This window comes from Protopterus annectens, chromosome 1.part0, assembly GCF_019279795.1.
Source record: "Protopterus annectens isolate FY-2018-M chromosome 1.part0, PAN1.0, whole genome shotgun sequence".
Taxonomy (NCBI): domain Eukaryota; kingdom Metazoa; phylum Chordata; order Ceratodontiformes; family Protopteridae; genus Protopterus; species Protopterus annectens.
Window position 1 is genome coordinate 1,741,834,726 of NC_056725.1, and position 21,129 is coordinate 1,741,855,854.

At 41.7% G+C, this 21,129-nt stretch overlaps 1 protein-coding gene across 1 annotated transcript in view; it reads right to left on the minus strand.

The window, feature by feature from the left end:
- The window catches only part of PPIL4 (peptidylprolyl isomerase like 4), a 614,262-nt gene that overhangs the window by 238,434 nt on the left and 354,699 nt on the right, over positions 1-21,129 (minus strand). Inside the window, exon 8 of the mRNA XM_044069026.1 lies at positions 17,656-17,780. Coding sequence (XP_043924961.1) covers positions 17,656-17,780 — 125 coding nt within the window. The remainder of the gene's footprint in view (positions 1-17,655; positions 17,781-21,129) is intronic.

The following is a 21,129-nucleotide window of genomic DNA, read 5'->3' on the forward strand; positions in this document are numbered from 1 at the left end:
GTCATATTTGTCAAAATTCCCCACTACTAATACTATAAAGAATAACCCAACCCAGAATGAAAAGGTTTAGAGACCTGGGAACGTGCATCGATAATTCCATTTCCTTTGATCACCATGTGACAACTGTTAGAAAGCCCTTCTACTTGAAGGCACAGCTGATTGCCATAAGATTATCTTCCAGATCTAAAGAGGTCATGTTTCGCTATGTTCAGCATTGATTAGGCCAATTAATGAATACAATGTAAAGTAAATTATTACACCCTGACTGCCTCTCCATATACTTGTGTGCCACTCAGAGAGCCTGCAGCAGAGAAAAACCTCCAAGTTCTTTTTCACTTGTTTGTGAGAAAAATCTCTTGCACACAGAAAATTCTCACTTCAGATCATTTATTAATCATTAACTGCTGTCTATGGTTCAGGTTAGCTTCACCCTTTTTTCTTCTCATTTACGAAAGATGTTACTGTATCTCTCTGGGTCTTAGCATTTTTATCATATCTTTCCACTTTACCCTGCCCCGCCTTATGTTGCAAATTGTTTTTTCAGCCCCTACAGTTTATTTTCCTTGTGTTGCTTGTGGGTTCCACTAAACCCTCCCCAGGTTTTAATTATTCTGAAGTTACATCATGTAGTTTTATTTATGTAGATTTTTGAGTAAGGCCTGCTACTTCTTGTTAGCTGTATATTATTGTATATTGCTGTTACTAACCTAACTTGGGCTTTATCTAAACGCTTCTGACATCTTTTTCTGGTTTTAGTGATGAAGAATAAGACGTGATATTCATGCAGGCACACAATCCTACTCTAAGATAAGTACTTACTGTGAGCAGTCTTTCCTGGCCTAGGCTACAGTACTTGAAGAATGCACAATTATGTAAGCAACTTGGCATAATGGCAGATGTTCCAAAAGACCATCTTTACAGTATTCTTAGCATCTCAGATTTTCCTGTAAAGGTCCTGTCCATCCAGCCAGCCTTCTAAAGCTCTGGAGTCTACCACAAGCCATATGTCTACCCTAGGCACAGCTTTGCCATTTTCAGAACTTCTTTGCCATGATAAGGAATATGTTTTAATAGGATAGTAGAATAACTTCCTAAGGAGAGGCTAGCTCCCTAAGAGAAGAATATTAAAAGCAAGGTGAACTTTGAAATCACAAAAGGTTTTAGGGAGGGGGAAGGAAAGAAGTTAATCAACACCCTACCACAGCCACAAATTAAAACTTCAAATATATACCTCTATAGGGCAGATGGTTGGAGGGGATAACTATTGCAACAGTGATCTAGTAGAACGAATACCATTATGGTAAACTACCTATATCAATGTACTATGGTCTTCATTATATCACTTTTGCAGTATTCATAACATATTGGACAACTCCCAGAGCTTGATCAGACTGAGTGAAGAACAAGGATACGCATTCCAAATTTGAGACGCCATGAAGGACAGCCTTATCAAATCCATTTCTTGCTTTAGACTAAGCATCCAGTTCGCAACATTTAGTGAAGGTGCAGACTGAAGCCCAAGTGGCTGCTTCAAGAATGGTTTTAGAGTCTACCCCTTGCATGAAAGCCCCTGAAGTAGCTACTGCTCTGGTAAAGATGGTTTTAACTATTCCTGGTAGCTGCATGCCATGATTTGTACAACAAAAGAGAAATGCTCTGCAGATCCTTTTTGAAATAGTTTAGAAACTGGAAAGCCTATTTTCATTTCTGAAAATACAAAGTCTTCCTCTTTTTTTTTTGCCTTTTCTAAGTAAAGCTGCATAATGTCTATGAACATCTAATGAGTATACAATTCTTTCTCCCTTGTTTTGACTTCTTGTAAAGAAAGCATATAGCTGGATAGACTTGATTGACAGAGAATTCAGGAACTACTTTAGGCATGAAAGAAGGACTTGTCTGATATCTTTTTATTCTATTAATATGAACAAAAGAAAAAGGAAGAATACACAAAAGGGCCTCTAACTCAAATTCTTCTCACTGAGGTTAGGGCTACCAGCATGGCACTTCACTTAGATAAAAACTTCAAAGAATTAGCAGCTGGCTCAAAAGGAGGAAAGCATTAAGTTTCCTAATAGATATTTCAATTCCCAAGGAAACATGATTATTTTTTCCTTGAAGATTTAATGTGGAGAACACCCTTGAGAAACAATTTGGCCTGAATTAGAGTTAGGTAAAGGAGACACCAGTAGCAAAACAAGCAGAAAAGGCTGAAAGATATACTTTCATAAAAGTGTACAATAAGCCAGATCTAGTGACTCACAGAGATACTGGAGGACCAGGGGCACTCCTGCTCTATCGAGGTCCTGCCTTCTATTTTGACACTAGACAGAAACTCCCCCGGCATACATAAGATTTTCAGGTGTTATCTTTTCTAACCTCTCAAAAAAATGCAGCACATCCTGAGAGAACTAATACCTGAAATGAATTAAAATTCTATCATCCATACTGTGAGTTTCAGGGTCTAGAGATTGGGATTTATTAGTGATCCCTTATCCTGATTAAGTAAACAGGACAGAAAGAGTCTGGTAACAACCGTTGACCAGTTCCTTAAGAACTACGAGCCAAAAAGAGGTCAGCAGTAGTATCCTCGGATTGTCCCTTATCTTTTAAAGCACTTTGGGAATCACAGGAAAAGGTGGAAAGGCATACAGAAACTTCCCCTACAAGTTATTGAGAATACATCAGTTACCACTGCTTGTTTGCAAGGAGTTCTAGAGCAAAACAGACTCTGCCACCTGCTCTGTATTGAAGCAAACAAGTTTATTTGAAGAACTCTGAACTAATGCATAAATTGATGGAATTCTTTTCCATTTAACAGCCATTCATACGGATCTGTCTTAGACCTTCACAAAAAATCTGCCACTGCGTTCAGATGGAAGGAAATGTAGACTGTAGAAAGATATTGTGTTGATTGGATACTTCTCAAGCTATCATGGCTAATCTACAAAGGCAGTAAGATCATCCTGTTTTAGCAAGTACTGTATAACTGTGATATTTTCTGGACCACTTGTAGAGTACCTGATGTCCACAGATGGGGAAGAGCTTTGAAATCATTAATTAGGGCCATCGTCTCTTTCATACTGATGAGCTTTTCTTCTACCAAAAGCTACAGACATCCTTAACACTGATTTCTTGGGAGCAAGCTTCCCAAGCAGTCTTGAGGCATCTGTAGCTGTGCTCTGTGCTGGCAGAAGCTGTGTAAAGTGGATTCCCCGACTGGTAATCTACTTGCTTGGCCCACCAGAGTAAGTCCTGAACTGGACAAAAAAATGACTGGAATTGTTTGATGGAGACAGAGTTAAGATGTTGGGTCCACAATGACATGAGATATCACTGGATTTTCCTCATACAGAGCCTGACAAGATGAACCATGATAATAACTGAAGCAATGAATCCTAGGACTTTTAAAAATTCCCTGACTGAGGCAGGCATGTTTTACCAGATTTTGAAAGTACCTTTTGTATGCTACTGTTTTGTCCGATGGAAGAAAGGCCATCAAAAATGTAGTATCTATTAAACAGTCTCGGAAGACTACTCTGAAGGAAGGGGTTACACAATATTTATTTAGATTAGGAATGAATTCTAAATTCTGAAGAAGGTTAATTCAGAATGCCAAACCCTTTAGTACTTTTAAACTTGAAGTTACTTGAATTAGGCAGTCATTCAGGTAAAGATAAATGCCACCTCCATGAGCCTGCAAAAAGGCTATAATCTCAGTCAGGTACTTTCTGAATACCCTTGTTGATGTAGAAAGTCCAAAGGGCAAAGAGGTAAATCAAAGACAGAAGCTTAAACATTTTCTGTCACTCTCTTGGAATAAGAATGTACAAGTAAGCATATTTTAAATACAGAGTAATCAAAAGAGCATGTGGGTACAGTAGAGGCAATAACGTTTGGAGGGTGCACATTCCAAAGAGAAGAACCCTCAAAAAGGTGTTGAATCTGGATGGGTTTAGATTCTGCTTCTTTCCTGGCAACTAAAAGTAGTGTCTATGAAAATCCCCTTCCCAATGGGTGTGGAAGCACTTTTTCTCTCACTCCTAGTAAAAGGATGTTTGAAATAAAAGAGGAATAAGATGTTTGGGAGTTTGAGGAATGCCTGAGAGGGGTAATATGGAATCTCACTGAAGTATGTAATCTCACTGAAGTGTGTAATCTCTTTTAATGAAATTTAATACCAAGCAATTTGAACTGACTGTTTCCCAAGTATCAATGCAGCAAGGAAATCCTTCTAGGTTCCAGGGAAGTCATTGTACTACTATACTCAGCCCTAATCAAACCCACCATTGAGTACAATGCCCCTGTCCTTATGTACCTGACCAGATAAATGCAGCAACTGGAATGTCTGGAAAGGTTCTTTACAAAAAGAATACAGGGCATAAACACAAAGTCCTATGCAGATCCCCTCAAAGCCCCATCTCAACACTTGGTCTCCTACAGACTACTGAGAGGTGATCTGTGCCTGGTATAAAAGGCAACCCTGGACCCCGCGCTCTGATGAACCTTTTGCCCATTCGCAATACAAACAGCATTAGAAGTACTAGATCTAAAGACTTAAATTTTGCTATGCTAGGACATGTTGGAGAAACAGATATCTATATTAGAGAAGTCCCTTTATCTGAAAGAGGCTCCCCATCCATGCAAAAAAGTCCCTCCCTAACCTATTTAAGTGCAAGTTGGACCTCTCATTGGATGGGGAATTGAAAATTCACCCCTGCCTGGCACCCACGTCTCTGGTGCACAGAGGGAGTCAGTAAATCATGCCATAACCAACAATCATCCCTATATAAACATCTAAACTATATAACTTATGGGATACATTTTAGGTCGCACGGCTAGACTTATAAAGGCCCTAGTGGTTGTTAGCCTAGCATACACCTCAGAAATTCTAGGGGAAGAAGTAAAGTACAGTTTTGTACCTACCATAAATGTAGATGTCCGATAGACATGCAACTGCAGTCATAACATGTGGGTTGTCCTGCCTCAGGCAGCCCTCGGTCGGCCGGATTCCAAAGTCTGGGTCCGACGTCGGCTGATGTCGCATTTCTCTCTGACGTCAGAGCGGCTGGAGTACATAAGCATCAGCCGACGCCATTTTCTTCAGTGTTTTTTGCCCCAGATGCCAGGTGCCATCCAAGGAAGGCTGTAATCAAATTGGAAGACAAAAACAGGATTCCAGACAAATAAATGAGCAATAAAACAAATACACCATAACAGATATCCCCAGCTAAGAGTAACAGGGATAGGAGTGGACCCTAGGCATAGAGGGGTATGGAGGGAGGGAAAATCCGACTGCAGTTGCATGTCTATCGGACATCTACATTTATGGTAGGTACAAAACTGTACTATGTCCTTCAAGAATGCAACTGCAGTCATAACATGTGGGTAGAATACCATAGCTTAGCTGGGGAGGAGGTATGCTCTAGGAAAGAGATGGTGTGGCAATCAAACCCTGCAGGACTACGAAGCAAAGCCTGCTCTGGATCTGGAATATAGAGGGAGATTGTAGTGTTTGGAGAATGTATGCATGGAGCTCCATGTAGCAGCTTCTAGAATGTCCTTGGTAGGCACCCCTCTTAAGAATGCTGTAGAGGTGGCTGTAGCTCTGGTGGAATGTGGTCTGACATTGGCTGGAACAGTCTTTCCATGAAAGGAATAACAGAATCTGATGCAATGTCCAATCCATTTAGAAATAGTCTGTTTTGAAATTGCTTTTCCTTGGACTGCAGGGGTGTAAGCTACAAAAAGTTGTTCAGACTTCCTACTGGCCTTGGTTCTTGTCCAGATAGTATCGAAGTTGTCTGTGAATGTCCAAGGTATGCAAAAGTCTTTCCCCCTTATTCTCAGGATTGGGGAAGAAAGCAGGCAGATGAATGGCTTGATTTAAAGAAACCCTAGATACCACCTTTGGCATAAAAGTAGGGTTGGTCCTTAGTGAAACCCTGTCTCTGTGAAAAATAATAAAGGGTGGTATTGCCATTAGGGCCTGTAGCTCCGAAACCCTTCTTGCTGAGGTAATTGCCAACAGGAAAGCTGTCTTCCATGAGAGAAATTGCAAGTCAACTGAAGCTGCTGCCTCAAAAGGAGGTAGAGTCAGTTTTTCTAAGACAAAATTGAGGTCCCAGGCTGGCACTGGGGCCTTTCTTGGTGGCTTAATGTTCTTGATTCCCCTGAGGAATTGTCTTAGTAGGGGGTGAGAGAAAACAGGAGGATCAGTGTTGTATCTAGCTGAAATAGCAGATGCATGTATCTTTATGGAAGAATATGATAGGCCGTTCCTTAAAATATTTGCCAAATATTCCAAGATGAGTGGGATGTTCAACAATGATGCATCATGTCCCTTGCTGGTATTCCAATTGCTGAATCTTTTCCACTTTGCTAAGTAAACCTTTCTGGTGGATGGTCTTCAAGCCTCTGTTAGTATCCACTGAACTTCCTTGGAGAGAGATAAGCTGAAGTTATTTATGGGATCTCCCAGGCTGTTAGCTGCAGTGTCTGAAGATTTGGATGCAGTGTTTCGAAATTGTGTTGAGTCAAAAGTAGAGGCCACTGGGGGAGGGCCCACCTCCTGGTGTGACATATACTCCGTAGTAGTGGGTACCAGTGTTGTCTTGGCCAATCCAGAGCTATTATGATTCCCTTGGGCTTCTCTGCTTTGATCTTTAGTAATACTGAGGTCATCAGTGGCAGAGATGGGAATGCATAGATTGCTAGGGAGTTCCAGTTGAATGACAGGGCATCTATTTTCCAAGCTTTTGGATGGTATGTCCTTGTGCAAAATTTTGTTAGAAGATGGTTGAGGTGAGAGGCAAATAGGTCCACTTCTGGCTTGCCCCATGTCGAAGTGAGTTGTCTGAAGGCCTTCGGATGTAACCTCCACTAGTGTGGATCTGTGAAATTCCTGCTTAGGCTGTCCGCCAACACATTGTCTTTTCCTGGAACAAACTGGGATTGTAACTGGATGTTTAGGCTCAGTGATTTCTCCCAAAGCTGCATTGTCAGTCTGCAAAGGGGGTAAGAATGGGTGCCCCCCTGCTTGTTTATGTACCACATCACAGTGGTGTTGTCTGTCCGTATCATTAACTGGCCTTGCTGGAGTTGGTGTTGAAAAGCCTTGATGGCATGCATTGCTGCCAGCATTTCCTTTTGGTTTATATGCAGATGTGTTTCCTTTGGAGACCATTGTCCTTGTATACACCTGCCTTCCATGTGCGCCCCCCCATCCAAAGTCTGAGGCGTCTGTAGTCATGGTCTGTGTTATCTGTGGTTTTTTGAATGACATACCTGTGTTTTCCTGGCTCACCGAGGCCCACCATAGGAATTCCTTTTGTAGGCATGGAATGAGTGGTATGATTGTCTCCAAGTTGTTGCTGTGTTGAGACCAAATGCTTTTTAGGTACCATTGAAGCTTTCTCATGTGTAGTTTTGCTAATGGAACCAGTAGAATGCAGGATGCCATGTAACCCAGGGCCTGTAGGAATCTCCTTGCAGTCATCTGGGTGAGTTTTGCTAAACCTTTGAAGTAATGAGTTAACTTCTCTTGCTTGTCTTCTGTCAGGTAAGCCATCTGAGAGGCTGTGTCTAGTTTGGCTCCTAAGAAGATTATTTGCTGGGATGGCTGCAGTCTTGACTTTTGGAAGTTGACTGTGTATCCCAGAGCTTGAAGTAATTGTATGACATAATCCAGGTTTTTTGTCAACATCAATTTGTCGTCCGCTTGTATGAGGCAGTCGTCCAGGTATGGGTAAATTTGTATACCCTGGAGCCTGCAATGAGCAATTACTGAAGCCAGGCATTTTGTAAATACTCTAGGCAGTAGATAAGCCAAATGGCAATGCTGAGAATTGATAATGCTCTGGCCCTGCAAGAAATCTGAGGTATCTTCTGCAGCTGTGTCTGATAGGGACATGCAGGTATGCCTCGTTGAGGTCCAGAGTAATCAGCCACGACTCCTTGCCCAGCATGGGAAGGAGTTGCTGTAGAGTCAGCATTTTGAACTTTGGTACTATGAGAAAGGTGTTTAATGCGGACAAGTCCAGTATTGGTCTCCATTGAGATTCTTTTCTTGGAACAAGGAACAGTCTTGAGTAAAACCCCTGGTCTTGTTCTTGCTGTGGAACTCTTTCTATTGCTTTCATTCGAGTCAGCAGAGTGATTTGCTTGATAGCCTCTGCCCTCTGATTTTGTGGTAGGTTTGGCATGCCTTGTTTTCTTGGTAAGGTATGAAAATGAAACCTGTACCCTCGGTCTATAATGTCCAAAATCCATTTGTCCTTTGTCAGTCTGTGCCAGTTTTCTGCAAACAGAGATAATTTCCCGCCCATGGGAGCTTCTAGTTGTTCCCTGGTAGGCGGTAGTAGAGGAAAGTCATTGAGTTTGTGGTTGTTGGGCAGGTGAAACCCCTGCGTCATTGTCGTCCCCTGTAAGGGCCTCTGTATTGGCCTCTTCCTCGGCCACGTCTGTTCTTACACCTTTGAAACTTTTCTGGATTAGGAAAGGACCAGTTTTTTGAAGGCCAATTCCTACTGAATCTGTGGGGTTGAACCTGGAGGAAATCTTTCACAGTCTGAACTGATTTTGCTTTTTCTTCAATGGTCTTTAACACATCCTTAGCATTTGCACCAAAAAGCTTGTTCTTTTCCAAAGGTGCATCCAGAAGTTTTGCTTTTACATGATCTGGTAGAGGTTGATCTTTTAACCAAGCATGTCTACGAATCACTGCCCCTGTCATAGCTGCCCTACATGAAGCTTCCAGTGCATCATATCCACACTGCAGGAAGTGATTGCTTACTTGCTGAGTGTTATGTACAGCTTCCTGCAAAGTCTTCCTGTCTAAAGGATCAGGAGAAGCTAATGTTTTTGTAAATCTTCTAAGAGATAATCCTGATATTGTAACATATGAAAAAGGCAATTTAAAGCTCTCATAGATAAGGTAGTGGATGTGTAAACCTTTTTGCCCCATCTCTCTAATGACCTCGCTTCCCTGTTGGAGGGCAAAGGATTTTTTGAGGTGGAGGCTGACACTCCTTTAGGCCCCTGTGAAATAGTTTCCAAATCAGCAGTATGGGCCCTGAATAAATGGGAATGAGTTTCTGGGACCCTGTAATACCTGTCTGGCTTGGCTGGAGCAGGAGGGAGAGAATCAGGGGTAGCACTAGAGTCAGAATACAAATCATCCACAACATCAAGTACAGGAGGAATAGCTAAGGGCCTGTGCTGAGGCTTCTTAAGGAAAGTCCTAAGGCGTTTCCTAGAATCAGAATATTCCTGACCTTGCCACTTGAAATGTTCCCTCATGGTATGCAGAACTTCCCCAAAAGAAATATCCTCAGGAGGGGAGGCTGAAGGGATGGAATCTTCTGCATCCGAGTCCTCATAGGTCTGGAAGAGCTCTTCCTGGCTATCAGAGTGGACAGAGCCCTCAGAGTCTTCATCTGAAGGAGTAGGGTCAGAGGGTTCAACCCGGGGCCTTTTATCAGGAGGAGGCTGGGATGCTCTCTCAGGATGGGCCTGTGAACCTCTAATCATGGAAGTTAAATCAGCAGCCATGGACATAATTTGTGTCTCCGGAGTCGGCTGAGGTAAGGATTTAGAAGTATGTGCTTTGTTTTGCTGGCTGCCTTAGCCCTCGTGTAGGCCTTAATAGACATGGCCATAGGAGGCCTGGCAGCTCCACGTGCAGGAGTGACCTTGTCTACAGCAATGGTCTCGGGCATTTCCTCGGTTTCGGTATCCGGAGGAAAATCTATAACTGGCGTCGGAGTAATGTCTGGAATCGGAGTCGTCAGTAATGCGGTGTCTTCGGTTCGGAGCGGTGGAGAGACAGTCTCAGAGGGAACCGGAGCACTCGTGCTAGGTTTTGGCGTGGAGTCGGTGGACACGGGCCGAGGATGTCGGTCCCGGTCTTTTCGCTTTTTGGGAGTTTGCGATGTCGGAAGATCCGACGGCATGGTGTAAGCAAATTTATCACCGAAAAAATCTTCAGCGAACTCCGCCCGGCGCCTGAGAGTGCGCTTGTTGAAGCGAGCACAGGCTACACAGGCCAAGACGTCGTGGTCTGGGCCCAGGCAAGGGAGGCAGTAAGAGTGGAAATCCTTATGAGGTATTTGTTTACCACAAAAAAGACAATTGTTAACTTTTTCAGTAATTTCTGACATCGGCTGAGGCAAGAAAAGGTCCCCAACGGGGTACTGAGCTTTTTTGATGACTTCAGTATCGTAGAATACAGGAGCTGACCGACCGGCACTTGCGAACTGCTTCTGCTTCGGGCACCGCGTGGCAAGAAAGACTGGAGAAAATGGCGTCGGCTGATGCTTATGTACTCCAGCCGCTCTGACGTCGGAGAGAAATGCGACATCAGCTGACGTCGGACCCAGACTTTGGAATCCGGCCGACCGAGGGCTGCCTGAGGCAGGACAACCCACATGTTATGACTGCAGTTGCATTCTTGAAGGACATCTGGCCAGGGTGGGTAAGAGGAAGGGAAATAACAGCTACAAAGGTATAGTCATAGCTGATTTCTGTTACTTTTGGTGTCCTGAAACCCTCTCAACTTGTTTTTAGAATCGCCTTTTCATTTTTTTCTTAAACTGGCCTTTGCCTGACTTTTGTTGTTTAGGTTCGGATTGCTTTCCACAGAAATGAACTGATTTTGCAGGATAATTCATATCTGGGTACCAGTGAAAGAAAAAAGTAGTTTTACCTCTTGCAAAACTTTACATCTCTCATTCATCTTTTTAAATAGTTCAGCTGTAGGACCTCCAAACACCAAATCTTTATCTAGAGAAGCCCTTAGCAGTTGAGGGTTGAAGCCTTAGCCATGTGTGCCTACAGATAACAGAACTACTGTCAGCTGCTCCAGATGCTGTATCCATGACATCATACCTACATTGTATACACTGTTTAGTAACCTAGGAGGAAGACTGAAGCATTTCCAGAAAGTCTGATCTCATGTCTAGGTTAGGATTTTCAGAAATCCTCTGACCCAACATTGTCTGGCATTGCTAAAAGGAATTAAGTCATATGTTTCTGACAATTAATAGCCCTAAATGACAGCATTGCAGATGGACTTTTTACTGAACTTGTCAAGGGCTCTGCTCTCCTTATTAGGAAGAGAATTAAGAGCAAGAACTAATTTAGATCCATTCTCCAGGTCCACAGAAATAACAACAGGGTCAACAATGTTGTTTTTATAAAGATATGTCTGTCAATCTTGTACCCTGTAAAATGTATGAGGCCTTTCAGAAGCTAGAGGCTGGGAATCTGGGTTACAGAAGCTACCACATATGTAAAAATTAGCATAATAGTTAAGGTGTTTACTTTACAGACACAAGGTTTAGGTTTTGATTCTCACATGGACTAATTGGCTAGGCTTAAAATGGCCAAAAAGGGCAGTTAGCATAGTACTAATCTTTGAACCAAAAAAGGCATATTCTAAAGTTCCAAGCAATGGGTCAATATCCACAGGTTTGGAAGGATCTAAATGAAGGTCAAATATCTCTTGAGTGACAAGCACTTCTCCTTTACAGTTTCACAAAAAGAAATTTCTTCATTAAGAGAGTCACAACAAAGATTATCTTTCACATTTGACTCATAGTCAGAAGAATAAGGGAATGGAAAAGCAAACTCTGAACCCGCCTCATCAGAGTCATCTGCTTCATCAAAAGAATAATCCCTTTTTTGTTTAGTAAGAACAGGAGGACTAGTAGTTTGTTATGGCCATAAGGCCTGAATAGCCTTTTACAGGCCTTGAGCTGATCCAAACCATTCATCTTAGGTGGTTTGCAAAAGAGATTTATCAGAAGAAATTTGGTAAGGGGTAAAAGGAGGGGAAACACATTTTGTCTTCTGCTGCCTTTTATGTGGGATGATCACCTGAAGTTTAGGTGTTGAGGGACTACACTCTTTCTCCAAACCCTTCAATCTCTATCTGATAAAAATTTGAAGAACGTCCCCTTCACTTTATGTTATAGTAACTCCGTGTTTGCGGGAACTCATCTTCTGATGGCCATTAAGAGTCAGAACAGTAGTCAGTACAATTGGACATACCTTTGTCCCTGGCCATAGCGGCCTCGATTAGGAGGACGCTAGTGTGCCTAATATGCCAATGGATGGGTCTGGGGATGTGAAATTGTCTCACAGCATTTGTCTGTCTCCACTGGAGAAGAAGAAGAAGCAGAGGTTATTTCAGAGTCATTCAATTCTTTTGGCATATTATATCTTTGTTTCTTTTTAGTTTGAGGGTCAAACACTGCAGATGAAGAACAGGACATAGCTGGATGAATCAGCAATTACAATCTCTTTTTTCCAGACATTGGCCAGGGATGCTAATGCAACTTATAACAGTTCCACGTCAAGAGAGAATAAACAGCTAGTGTGGTAATCTTCATTAGAGGTTTACCTATTACACTTCCTTTTTTTTGTCACAAACAAAAGAAAATCACAAATTCTATAATTTAAAAAGAAAGAATCCAGTTACCTGCATGAGCTTCAGAGACTGTAACCAGCTGAGCAGAGAAACTATTTACTAAACTGACAGATGTGTGCATAAATGATGTGCAGCAAGAAAGTTCTGAAAATGGAGCGAATGTACGTACCTCTTGTACTAGCATGCTGACACATGTCTATGATGGACGTATGACCCTCAGGTGAAGACTGCTGAGCTTGAGAAGGCAGTCCAGATGAACAGAAAGTTGCAGATGTTAAGACTACTGCAACAGTCATCTAATGAAGAATATGAAATGTGACATTTATCTCAGATTTAGGATTGCAAGTGGGACCCTTCTGCCAATCAGTACACAAGGAACTTTTAACCACCCTCATCCTCCTGATGCCAAGGTAGGCAAATAATTTATTTTTCTGATGTCTGTGGGTGTCCTTTGATAAAAGGATACTAAATAAAAGGAAAAAAAAGCTAATTCGCAAGTGTCTAATGCTCATGGAAGACTCAACTCTGGAGGAGACTTTGTCCTCAGTGGTCTACAATGGGGTCAGTCTCCTCAGGGTCTAAAGGTTTGTCTGGGTGTTCTGACTCTGTCAAAGCTGCAGGATAAAACTAAAGAAAAGGACAGATAACACAAATGCAAGAACTTCATTTTCTACAGATTCTTCTAGTTCTACCAAGTAACAGAGACAGGATATTATTAGTACCCTCGTTGGTCTAGTGATGTTTCTAAACTGCTGGGTGCTTAGCTTAAAAAGTATTTCAGAGAGGACAGTGTCTCTTCTTTGCCTGAAGTAGAACTTCTAAGATATATGCCTTGTGGCTTCTGTCCACCAAGTCTTGCAGTTCATACCATTTTTTGCTTTGTAGTTGCTGTATTAAGGCTTGCTTAAGAAACAAGATGATGATAATGAGGGCTCTACTGAAGGCTCACACAGGAATAGGTTTTGTCTCTTCCTTATCTAGTACGACAGTGGATAGAGGGACTTCTTTACCCTGTTTTCCCACTGTCTCCTTCCATCTCATGTTTCAGCAGCTGTCCTGTTGAGACCAATTATCAACTAGTTGGTGTCAACAGCAAGAGCTGAATCAACACTAACAGTGATTTATGCCTTGAGACTCCTGCCTAGTACAACAATGCCCTCCATGACTATAATGCTGTTGTCACTGGAATTAATGCTGTTGACATTGGTGCCTTCTGCATCAATGTTGTTGGTCACAGGTACCCTTCTGGCCCAGTGTAAAGGACAGACCATCTGTACTAGCAACTGTGATGACATCATAATCATAGTTCCAGATTTCAACGTCTCAGCCTTCAAGCCCCTAGGCCCAAGGTCCTTAGTGCAACACCTGGCCTAAGTGGATTGTTTGACTGTGTAGTCTGTTGTCAACTGGTTGTTGCCAAATCTGATACCAAAAATTGGAACTGGTGCTGATAGCTACTGCTCTTGCTTCCTCAGTCTTAATAATCCCAGCCCCAATTGTGGCTTCTAAATCAATACCCAGACTAGGTTACAGACTGTCTGCACATGCTGGAGTTATACACAGACAAAGGTCTAATGACTGCCCAGGTGATCCAAGTTCAATTAGTATCTTGGGTACTTGACAGAGCTGGCAGGAATGTAGAACAGGAAAACAAACTGCCACAATCCCTTAAAGGAGAAGCTGCAAGCCACAACCTGGTGATAACCTTCACACATGGGTGTGGACTTGCAAGGAGTGAGGTGTGCTGGGTCACTGTGGCAAAAAAGGTTGCCTTTCCTCTCATCCAATGGGTGGGTTGGGTAAGGGATACAGAAAACACCCTCAGCTGTTGGCATGCCAAGAAGGGGAACAAGAAACCCTCATGGCTTCCTGTATGACAGCTCCCTTAAAGACGGTTATCACCCTGTACGGTACTGGGGTATAGCTCTTCATATGGATGAAAAAGAAGAGCCAAGTCTGACTGGAGATAGCTTGATGGCTGGTAGACACAAGAACAAAAATGACATAGAAAAAACAAATGGTGCAGATTGTCTTGCATATATCACCACTAGCACCTGTAAGCATGAAGGCCTCAGCCCGAGACCTTTCTCCATTTTTTCCCTATAGAGTCTCAATTTTCTCAGCAAAAGGACATAGGATCTGAAAGTTTGGAAGTTCCAGTGAGGCTGTTATTGAGTGTCTAGTTCTGTTAGCTTCTCCCCTCCCCCTCTGTGTAAGCTCCCTCCATAAAGAGAGGAACAAAGAAAGAAAGAAAGGAAGCACACAGACTCCCTGCTGGAGTCCCTCACTCTAGACACATATAATGTAGATGCAGCAGATGCTACCATCACGCCCCTCCCAAATGCCCATGTTTCCAAGTTTGGGAAGAGCTTAGATGTGATGATGGAAACAGCAACCTCTCCTTCAACCACCACAATGCCACTGTGGTCAGAAAGTCCTTTTATGTGGCACATGTCATTACCAAGGGTTTTGCATCCAGGAAGAAAGAGGTCATCATCTCTCTCTACTCTTCTCTCATTAGGCCAATCAGAGTACAAGGATTCATTTGGCATGTACCTCACTAGACACATGCAACAGCTGGAAAGGCCAAGAAAGTACCTCACGAGAGGATCCTAGGCCTTAAACACATATATACATGGACAGACTTAAAAATACTCCAACTAGTCTCTGCCTCATTTCATTAAAGAGCCGATCTCTGTTTGACTTACAAAGCCATGTCTGACCCAGCTCTGTAAGAAATGCATCATCTAAAGAAATCCCAATCCCTCTGCACCACATGCTCCAGAGACCTCAACCTCATTACCACAATCAACAGAACATGCTGGATGGACAAGTTCATAACCCAGAGACTGCCCATGCTCTGGAATAGACTTCCCATACATGTCAAGCAGAGCACCTCACTGGCCTTCTTCAACAGAAATCTTGATGAGTGGATGGGAAATAGAAAGTTCACTCCGGGGATCACTCCAATGGCTCTACTTGATAGAGGCACTGGGAACTAAAGTCGGACGGCATGATGCCAGGGCACTTCTATGGGCTAGGCTTGTAAAGGCTCCAGGGCCATTAGCCTAGTACCCACCTATGAACCTATGAAATCTCACTACATTCCCAAACAGGATCATACAAGAGGATTGCCAGTCATCCCAGCTATCCTCCTGAGTGGTCAGTTGCTCTTCTTATCAGGCAGGCATGGAGACGGTCTGAGGTTGTGGAACCAATTTTTAACAGACCATTTAAGATTATATTGTCTCCCAAGGAGAGACATTTTGGAGTTCAGACTCCAGAGGTTGATTCTACTGTTGCTCATGTAGCCCTAAAGAAAGTCTTCATACCACACTGCCATGTCATTCATCTTTTGGCCAAAGAATACAGGATGATGGACCACTATGGCAAACAAATTTATTCATCCTCCATATTCAGCACCAGGAAACTGCACTATTTGCCCCAAATGCTGAGAGTCCAGTCGGAGCTTGCAGAAGAGTTGGTCAATTTGCTGGAACAGTAGCCACATGATGACTTTAAAACTAAACCTTTGCCCACAGACAGTGACTATATCATCAATACCCAGTCTCACCATGAATTTAGCAGTGAGGGCAAAATGCACTGGTACAGCTCTCTGTCATCATGCCTTGCTCTACTTAACTAATTTTTCTGAAAATTTTAAAAGCATTACTCAACACCTCCTTCGATCGATGCAAAGTTAAGGATATCAAATGTTTGTGAGGAACCAACACAGCCATGATAACTTTAAAAATAGATGGCATCCAAAGGCAAAAATAATCAGCAAATTAAGATACTCTAGCTGTGAGGCAACAGCAGAATCCCCAAGGTTTTGCCTGGTTATCACACTGTGAAGGCAGTCAGAGGTTTATTTGCCCCTCACTTGTCTTCACAACTGGCTATTAGACAAGATAAATAGATTCAAGCCACCATAAAAAGCCCTGCAAATTTAGACCATGATATCCAGAGGCTATACAAATCACTTCCACGTACCACCAAAGTCATGCACTCTTGTGTTATCCAATATACCAACCTGCCAAAACAGTGCAGTGAGAAAGGAGCCTTCTGAGAGGTCTCACCAAAGAAAAGAAGATATGAGTATTACTCCAGGTTCTTCTTACCTCCCAAAAAGAATGACAACCTCGGGCCTCAACAAATGTGTTTCAAATGAAAAATTCTGAATGGTCATAATGCAAGCAAAAGGAGACATGATGTACTCTTCTGAACTTCCAAGATGCCAACTTACACCTGAAGATCAAGGAGGAGGTCAGGAGGTTGATATGCTTCCAGATAGGAACCAGTAATTATCATTTTCAGGTTCTTTCACTCAGTCTCATGCCAGTCCCCAGGATATTTACCAAATGCATGCACATCACTGCAGGGAACCACATACTACAATAGGGGCTGAAGTGGTTCCCTGCCTGGAGAACTGGTTTCTTAACACGCCGACTCTACAGAAGTTAGTGACAGCATAGGAGTCTCTTCTCTACCTACTATAATCCATTGGGAATGATCATAAACACCAAAAAAAGGTCCAGATGAAGTTACTGCAGATTCTCATGTTTACCAGAGTCACTTTGATTAATGCATTCTGCAGGTACTAAGCAACAAAAGAAATCTAGAGAAGCAATGACACTACAGGTCATTATACATAAAAGTGAGGAGATACAGCCTGGAAAAGTTTCAAATGCTGAGCTGCCTAAATCCCAGACAGCCTTAGCCATATTAGTTTGAAAAAATTGACCTATTTCAGATTGCGTGACTCAGGGGCTAGACCCACTGACGTTGCCAGCAATGAGCGCATGTGCCCCCAAATGCAAAATCCTTCAAGAAAATCATTTAAGTTATGATTGATGGAGGAAGAAATTCTAACATTAATCCATCAAATTGATTCTACAGTGTTAGTCCTGTTACACGTACATTGGTTAAGACTAGTTAAAAAGCATGGTAAAAGCTCCCAGTCTGCATCAGCAGAAGCACTTCTATACAGGTTTCTCCACAATGCAGAGATATCCACCACCCACAGTTCAAAATTACTACTAATAAAACATTCTTAAGAACATACTTAGAGAATTTCATGTAGTTTCACAACACAAAATCAGATAATAATCTTACAAATGTTTCAAAAACATCAAACTAGACAAGTATTCTGAGGCAGCTTTTCACTGGTCAGGTGAAATCCTGCTCACTACTGTCTTCCTTCCTATGTAGAGATGTATGTGGCTTACCTTTTAATTGATCCAAATCTTGAGAATATAATTTCCAGATCTTCATCTGTGGTCACTGGATTTAGTTTGCATACAAAGAGAACATTTTCAGGTGGCTTGATCTCAGCATCAGGAAGATCTCCAACCTAAAATGCATGTACAGTTAATTTCTGCAGTTTAGACTAGGAAGGCTAGACAAAGTGTTAGCCTCTATTTACACAAGGGCCATCATGTATGGCACTGCTCAATTTGGATGTTTGGCACTATTAAGTACCATAAAGGGTGTCAAGAATTTTTACATGTGTCTACTTAAAGGTGCATATTGCTAGGCATCTTGTGGCCCCTGTGAATGCTTACCAAGTATTGTTCCTAACATCTAGTGTCACTTACTTGGATCCAGCAGTCTGTAGTAATCAAACACAGAAATATGGCAGAATACATTCCTCTCATTAAATTCCACAGACCTATGGCAACTGAGACTAGTTTAAAGACTTATTAAAGACTGCTGGAAAAATGATCTGACAGCAGAGAACTACAAGCTACCAAGTAAAGTCACTGCCCTCACTGTCCTGCCCATAGTGCACCTAGTTTCTTAACTCTCTAAAATGCTTCCTTTTTAATTAGCATATACCTACCCATGTTGTCTTAAAATAATCTTAGTGTCAGTAATATTTTAGTATACAGACAGCAAGAAGCAAAATCTTAAAGAATGCCAGCTCATCGTCAAAAGCTGTACAGAAATTTCATATCAATACATTTTTAGTTGTTCTACAATTTTCACATATATCCTGAAACACCCCAAATGACAAAACTAAAATACCAGGTAAATTTCAATATACAAAATGTCATGCAATGAAAAGCAAGTGCCACTGCACCTGAAAACAGGTGCGTCCTCAACTGACCCCTGAAAACCAGCACAATGGACTACTGTGGTGCCAATAAAGAAGACTGAAATCCACAGATGAACCATTGGAACTTCTAGAAACCCTAAACAGCTGCAGAGGAGAGTTCTTACTGGATGGCAAGACTGAATAAAATAAGGCAGGGCACAATAACAAGTACCAAAATGTGTTTAATTTTCTTTTTTTTTTTTTTTTTTTTAACAAGGAACATCTTTATTAAATTATTAGGTATGACATACACAATCATACATTTAAATAAATGAAAATAAACCATATTGACAATTTTAGTTGCAAACATTATACATCACTTATAATGTATCCAGTCATTGTCAGTCAAATATTGCATAGCTCATTCAAGTCCTGCCTTCTTTTAAGCCTTGCTCCTCCTCTGCACGTTTTGTTCCCACAATTCCCATTTTTTCTATGTAATTTGCTCTTACCCTTTCTAAAAATCCCAATTCCAGTTGTTTTACCTCTGTTACTATATTCACTACTTCTAGTAAAGTTGGTTTAGACATTGATTTCCGTTTTCTAGGAATTGCTTTTTTGGCAGCCACCATAATTAGACTCAGCAAGGCCTTACCTTGTCTAGGCAATTCTGATATATCATAGCTCAGAAAAAGCATTTCCTTAGTTTCACCAATTCGCTCAACCAGTACCTCTGACAGAGCAGTCTGCAGGGAATCTTTAAAGTCTGCCAACTCAGTACACTCTCAGAAAATATGCTGCCAATTACCTCTTTCTTCCTCATCACACCTCCAACATTTGCTGTCTACCTGAGGAAAAATTATTTGGAGTCTACTTGGGGTATAAAAATATCTATATAAATATTTCCAAGCAAAGATCCTAAATCTTCTAGACTTTGTTGCATATTTGGGAGACATACATATAACATTGTTTCTTTGTGAATTGCTTATCCAGTCTCTGTTCCCAATTCTTTCTAACCTCCTCTAACTGATTCTTATAGTTATCATGCAATATTTTGTATGCTCTACTAATTATTCATTTTTTTAACAGCAGCTTCTGTTCTAGATTTTACTAAAAACACTACCACTGCTGGTCTTTTGCTTAGGACCCCTTATTTCTTTCTCTTTGCCTACACTCTGATATCAATCCTTGACAGGGAAGGCAATCTTTAGCCTGCAGTCCAAATTAATTCTTGATATCTGCCCATTCTATTACCTTTCCCTCTCTATTTGCTCCTAATACCTTGTTTTTTTGCCAGTTTTCCCCAATAAATTCCAGCCCCTCTTGTCTATTGTCTGTATTCCTAACCGCAGTCATCCGTTTTCAGCAGAATATCCTTTTTCCATTCCCATATTGGCTTAGTTCTTAGAACACTTTCTGCTACTTTTTGAATATAATATTCTGTACAGTTATTGCTATTCTTAAGGATCTGCATACAAAATCCCAGTCTCTCCTTGTTTCTTCATCTTCCCCCCTGTTTCATCATCATCCCTTTCCACTTCAACTTATAGGTTTCTGCTTGTGTTACATATAAGAGCCTTAACTGTGAAGCTCAGAACTACCCCTTCAGATCGGGTAATCCCAAACTACCTTGTTCAACTGGAACAAGTACCAAAACTTTGTAGGTGATCCCATACCTGACTGGCAGACCGTACAAAACTGACAATACAAGCATACTGAGGGCCAATCTTGGGGTTCTTGTTAGCACTCTAGCAGCAGCATTGTATACCTGATAAAGATGGTGAAGATCCCCTGCAGGCAGAGGTACATGGCATTACAGTAACTCTGTCATAAAGAGACCAGTACATGTATTCTAATACTTAATTCACTTTCAGGGAAAAGGTGCCTGATTCTCATGATGTTCCTTGGATGGAAAAAAGAAGATCTGGCCACTGCTTACACGAGGTCCAGTAGTGAAAGCTCATGATAAAAGTACCACTCACAGCTTAAATATCCTATCAATCCCAAGAAAATTCTGTCTGCTAAGAAGGTTCAGAAAGAGAGAAGGATACATTTTGTATAGCAGTGTACACATTCAAGACCTTAGTCTTAGAAGGATTTAATTTTAAGCAGCAATTTGTAGTCAAGTTCTGGATGTCTAAAAGAAGGTTGACCACAGCACCACTGACAGTTCTGTGAGAAGGGTCAAAAGAGAAGAAAGTCTAAGAACTATTAGCTCTGCTATAAAACCTCATGCCATGTTCACTGGACATTATCTCCTATAGGGAGCATGCAGACTGTGAATAGGAGGTCACAGTTTCACACCCTGCAGAACATCATCAGATAAAAGTAGAATACAGTGTGCACACCACTCTCTGGGTCCTACCATTTAAATAAGATTTAAGCCAAGAAAGAACTAGTCCATTAAGACCATGGTGGGTATGCAGGCAGCAAAGGAGAACCTCATGTTCCACTGACTTGAATTCTGCAAATCATTCTATAAGAGCCAAGTAGGAATATAAACTATGACAAAGGCCCTTCAGGAGCTCATCTGTGACAGTTACTAGGATAGCATCCATGTTATGGTATTTCCAAACTGTCTGAAAAGGATCCAGAAAGTTATACACAGTCATAGGGAGACTGGTCAGAACTAATGACTATGCTACACACAAAAATAAGCATCCAT